General features: G+C 34.0%; 1 protein-coding gene across 1 annotated transcript; it reads right to left on the bottom strand.

Annotated features, from left to right (window-relative positions):
* Positions 1 to 3,074, bottom strand: LOC104907042 (uncharacterized). Its single transcript, XM_010695897.4, has 2 exons — positions 2,787 to 3,074; positions 1 to 942 (listed from the first exon to the last, which is right to left on the bottom strand). Exon 2 carries the CDS (start codon positions 921 to 923, stop codon positions 396 to 398), a length of 528 nt encoding a protein of 175 aa, XP_010694199.2. The 5' UTR covers positions 924 to 942; positions 2,787 to 3,074; the 3' UTR covers positions 1 to 395.
* Positions 3,075 to 6,000: the final 2,926 nt, after the last annotated feature.

Below are 6,000 nucleotides of genomic sequence, written 5' to 3'. Positions count from 1 at the left end.
TGATAGTTACAGCAAAATTTCTTCATGAAGTAAGGGAACAAAAAATAACATGCACGTTCACAAGGGAAAAGTTAAGGTCACTGGCAGAAGTCAGTTTCTATTCCCTCTTAGAACTTGCAAAACTCAGCATTACCAATGGAAAGATGTATCAGTTATCTCTCAAAAAAGACGGTTCACCCGGCCAGTTCTCTATGTTAGGCCATTGATAGCTGATCCTACCCAGGGGAAACAGTTTTACAATTCCGTGGGGTAAAATGTCGAATCAAGTCCAAGTATTCAAAATTAAGTACAAGAAAGATCACTTATTTCTGCATTGCAGATAACCACATTCAGTTCAACTCATGGTTAACATGCACTTCAAACTCGAAATGCGGATGTCCACCCAAAAGAATCAACTACCCAAGTGTTTTAACAAGGTTTTTTGCTCTCCGAACACAGTCTTGATAACTTTGGACCAGCCCAGCGCACTTGAGTGAGTCTTTGGTGTGTTCCTTGTAACATGCTGAACAAGCGTCTCTCTCAGACAGACAAACAATAGTTTTCTGCTGAGGAAGTTTGAATTCTTTCTCGTGTAGTTTCTTTGATCTCTGTGTGACTTCTTTCAGCATGTTCTCCTCATGCTTCTGGATTTTTTCTAAGACAGTTTCACTCTCCTTCAAAACAGCTCGGATAGCTTCGAGCTCTGGATTTGAGGATGAAGGCACTGGCAAGAAGAATGGGGGTTGTAGGGGCCATCCAGCTGAAGGAGAATCTATTTGAGCTTTAGGCTCCTCAGGAAGCTGCTTCTGAGGTACCTTCTTTTGTGACTGCTGAGACTCCTTAGGTACCTTTGGCTTACTTTTCTTTGGTTTCTTCTTTGACTTCCCATTGCCATCTACAAGCTGAGATATCAAGTTTTGACTGATTTGAATAGTGTCAGCCATTGAGCAGCAACAAGATTACCTGAAACAAATGTTAAAAAGATCCATTCAGATCAGGAAAACAACAAATTTCGAAGATTATATACAAGTCCCACAGCATTACTAATTACTATAGCAGATTGAGTAGAGTTTAATGAGGTTAATACTCAGTTTGGACTTTGGACTTCTACATTCCATCAATACCTTTCCAAATTCACAGCTTGTACTTCTCTGCACTAATTCAACGACTACAGAATGCTACTTGATGCCACTCCAATAGCAATAATATGTATTGAAAAAACAATAAAATGAAGGAATGTGGACTACAGTGGAAAGTTAAACATCTATGTACCTATATGGTTGATACTCAAGGATTATTATACACTAGGAAGACCCAAGTCAAGCCGAGCCCTGTTATACGTTCGACGTTTGACTCAGCTAAGAGCCTAAGGCTCAGGACCAGTAAAACAAAGCTGAACTCAAACCTGTCCCAGGCTCCCAGCTTTCTTCCCTCAAATATGCTCTTGTAAATTCAACAAGAGAACTTACTGCGATGGTATATCTCGACTATAATGCAAAGCACAATTGCTGGCTTTTATCATTATTGTCAATGCTGATTTACACATCGAAGCAGCTGACTACTCAATTCCTTCTATGTAAAACCAAGTACTATATGCTAATACACCAAAAATCCTTTAATCCTTTAACACAACATAGGTCATCGAAAGGATCTTGGTGATCCACTAAAGCACGAAAGTCAGGATCTTTCAGAAAATGGTTTCCTTTTCACAGACTGCGCAATTGCATGGATAAGCTCACACTAACCTATCAATTTGGACTGATCCAATTCTGAATTTTCCTAGTTGCTGTTACTCTGTCTAATAAAACCAGCAAATGCATATATACTATTTTCTATTTATTAATTCCCAACGTGAACATGACCTGTAAGGCCAAGCAAGTAGGTTCCAGATTTCCAAAGATGATTGTACATTTGAGCAATAGTTCTACTACCGGAAGGGAAAGACAGAACCCATAAAAAAAAATCTCAATATAAATAACCAGGAAAGAAAAACATTAAGCAAATACTTCAGTATACTCGGCTACTCGCTGATAAAAACTACTCTCGCAGTGAGATTAGAGACGCTTCTTCATCAAAGAGCTTGAACATCATGAAACACAAGCTAAAGCACAACTTAGCCACCATAAAAAGATGTAGGAGTTTGCTTTGAATCATCAAGGCCTTCAATGATTTCGCCTCCAATAATTGAAGCAAACCTATCCTTACATAGGTAAGTAACGAAATACATGCATGACTCTGCCTCATCCTTACAAAAATTTCCACAACCCGTTTGGGATCACTGTCAGTTTCAGTAAGCAATGACGTTAGAACTAAAAAAAACGGTGTCTATGATGTTCGCACCAAAACGAAAACTAGCAATTATGTTCAAATGTGAAATGTCCTCCCCTCACAAGGTCGGGAAAATGATGTTGAAATGCTTGCATACTCAGCCAAGTACTTTAGCATTAAAGTTAGCAGACATATATTCACAGCATAAATTGGGGGAAATTCCTCATGGCATTTAGCTATATCATGACAAATTGACAATGCACAAAATCGAGTTACGACTTTTCTCATCAATTATCATTACTCACATACTATGACATACTTATTTACTGAAAATGATCATCTATTCTCAAACAGTCGCGTATTGAAGGAGGGTTCAGTGGGTTCAACTGAAATCCCCAAATTCTGGGTTTTTTTTAAAATTTTGAGCTCGCATTCTTGACAATAAAATTAAATAAATGCTTACTCAAATATTTAATGCTAAACTACAAACTTTAAATCTTAAAATTTACAATATATAGTAAAATCAGTCCTAACCAAACCTTCAATTGTTTGGAATCGCCGAAAAAATCCTTCAATTTCTTTCCTCGAATGCGAGCTTCTTCTTGAATTGATGCTGCATATACGAATCTGAAATCTGAAATCTGTAATCGGTAGAGAGAGATCGATTTCTCTTGTAATTGCAGCAAATTCTGCGGATTGGAATTTGGAGGGTTAGGGTTACAAACTTCTTTTTCTTTCCTCAAGCAAGAATATGCGGGAGTAGACAGCAAGAACAAAAAAAACAAAAAGTTCTCACAGAAATTTTATGATTTTTACTCCTACTAGTTTGATGTTAATGTGTTAAAATTAGTATTTGTTTTATTCATTATCTTTTACTCCTGCTAATCTTATATGTATGCGATGGGTATGTATTTAAAATTTGTAAATCTTTTTTTTTAAGAAAAAACTTGTAATTCTGTTATATAGTCCAATTGTATTATACTACCTCCGTTTCTTTTTAATTGTTAAACTTTGACATTTTACACTATTCACAAATTGCACTTTGACCCTCGTTTGTGATTTATACGTGAATAAAAATATAGTCATGTGGGATCTTGTTAGATTCGTATTAGTATGTATTTTATTAATATGTAGTTTTTATATTTTTTACAAATACAAAATTAGAGATATAAAGGCTCAAAGTAGTGCATCGGCATGCGTGAAAAGTGTAAGTGTAACAATTAAAAAGAAACGGAGGTAGTAGTTATGATTATATGTAAAATCTGAAAAATTAATAGTTAGATGAATTTAGATATATTAATTCGTTAATGTAAAAAACTACTAACAAAGATTGTGAATGAAGCCTCAAAAAAGATTTTGAATGAATTTGGAACAAAAAAAACTTTTGTCTATTTCTAAATAGAACTGTGGAAAAGTGGCTCCCTGTTTATTATATCAACCGGTCAAGTTATATGGACTATGGCTATTTCTAAGAATATAAACTAGGTTATGGAAATAATTCCGAACCGTAGGAAAATTGATTAAGCAACTACTGGTTTTCAGCTGTGTATTTCTGAGTTGAATTAAGTTACCCATCGAAAAGTTATATATTTTGGTGCTCTTAGTCTTTGTGAAGGAATGACCCTCACTTACCATTATACTCAAGTTAGTAGTTAGCTAGGTAGTTTGAGTTAGGATTTTTGTCAAATGACCAAAATATTGTTTTGTCAAATTAACATATATAATGGAAAGTTTTAACGTCTTACTTCATTTCATTTCCATCATTGTACATGAAAAGAACCCTACTTATTTGTACATTTTTAATGTATGAAATGGTGAGTGTGAATGGTATTAGATTATTTATTTCTTACTAATAAACAATACCATGATATTTTTTTTTTTTTTGGTACATAATGAAAGTTAGGACACCCTTCTCTCAAGGGAGGCTCCTAACGAATCAAGAAGAACTAATTTATTTAACAACGGTTCTGTAGAAATATCGATGTCAATCGAAGCAGCAGAAATGTTGTGACCTTTTTTTAATAGAAAATCTGCTACTTGATTAGCTTCCCGGAAAATATGCTTAATGGTAAACAATACAATGATATTTCTTTGTACACTTCATGCTCTAAAGTAGTGTTGAATGATATAATAGGGAAAGCTAGAGATATTCATGTTGTAGATGGTTTGTATTCCTCATTACAATATGTTCATTTTCTTGCTTCTGTTCATTTCTCAATAACTCACAAACACCCAATACCATGATATGATATTTTGTTTATACACTTCATTCTCTAAAGTATCATGTTGCTAATATAATAGGATAAATGAAGTGGTGGTCATTTGTAATGCCTCATTATAAAATGTTCATTTAGTTTCTTGCTTATTCATTTCTCCATAATGAAAATAGCACCCCAATCCCTTTATTATCCATAAAAAAATATTTAATTCTTACATTATTTTATCCATCTTCAATATTCATTCAAAATAAATTCACTAAGTTTATTCTTGATATGAGTGTGTTTCATTTCTTTCTCTAACGCTTACTCATTCTATTCCAACTCTTTCAATCTGAAATCATATGTTAGTACAAACATATGGTGTCAATTACTGTAGAATGAACATATGTCATGGTGATCCAATCAATTTTGAGAGAATAACAATCCAAAATCTTTGGTTAAATTCCCAATAAACAACTCTCAAACCAATAAATATAGGCCCCTCAAATATTGTATATAACTTCAATTCTCCATTGATAGCACCTTATTTATCAACGCCCATTACAATCAAACTCGAGACCAACTGGCCAAATATAATGAACAAAATACAAGGTCAGTTGTTTGGTTTCTGGAATTACGAGTGACCAAAACACGGAACCTACACTTGATTTGACAAATGACCTTATTTTTTATGCATACTCGATATTTTTTATTTTGTGAAACCTGACCTGATTTTGGCAAGTAAGTACTTCATATTTATTTATATTTGATACCCCATTTAACTTAGTTTGGTACTTGTAGTTGGTTTTTGACAAATTCCGACTTGATTACAACCTAGCTCATAGGATATATGAACTGGTGGTTGTTTGTAAGGCCTCACTATAACATGTTCATTTAATTTTTGCTTATTCATTTCTCCATATAATGAAAAAAAAAAAACATCTCCAACCATTTAATCATCCATATATAAAGGATTCAATTCTTACATTATTTTATTCGTCTTCAGTCTTCCTTCAAAATGCATTCACTAAGTTTATTCCTGATATTAATGTGTTCAATTATTGTAGAGTGAACATATGTCATGGTGATCCAATCAATTTTGAGAAAACAACAATCGACAGTCTTTGGCCAAATTCCCAAGTAACAGCTCAAATATTGTACGTAACTTGAATTCACAATTGATCACACCTAATTTATCAGCGTCCAATCGCCCATTACAATCAAACTCGAGACCAACTGGCCAAGTATAATAAACTATCAAATACAAAGTCAACCACCTGTTTTCTAGAACTACTAGTGGCGAAAACATGGAATCTGCACTTAGTTTGACGAGGAACCTTATTTTCGATACACACTCAACATCTATCATTTTGTGAATCTTGACTTGACCTGATTTTGGCAAGTAAGTACGTCATATTAAGTTTTTTGGAACCCCTGACATTGAAAACTTTCACACATAGAGAAATTTCCCAATGTCATATTTGTCTTGCGTTAATCTGCGCTATATTGATTTACTATTATAAATTGATTATTGTTTGAATGCTGCATCCGATAC

The sequence above is a fragment of the Beta vulgaris genome, chromosome 4, assembly GCF_026745355.1.
Source record: "Beta vulgaris subsp. vulgaris cultivar EL10 chromosome 4, EL10.2, whole genome shotgun sequence".
NCBI lineage: Eukaryota > Viridiplantae > Streptophyta > Magnoliopsida > Caryophyllales > Amaranthaceae > Beta > Beta vulgaris.
This window is presented reverse-complemented; position numbering and strand designations above follow the sequence as displayed.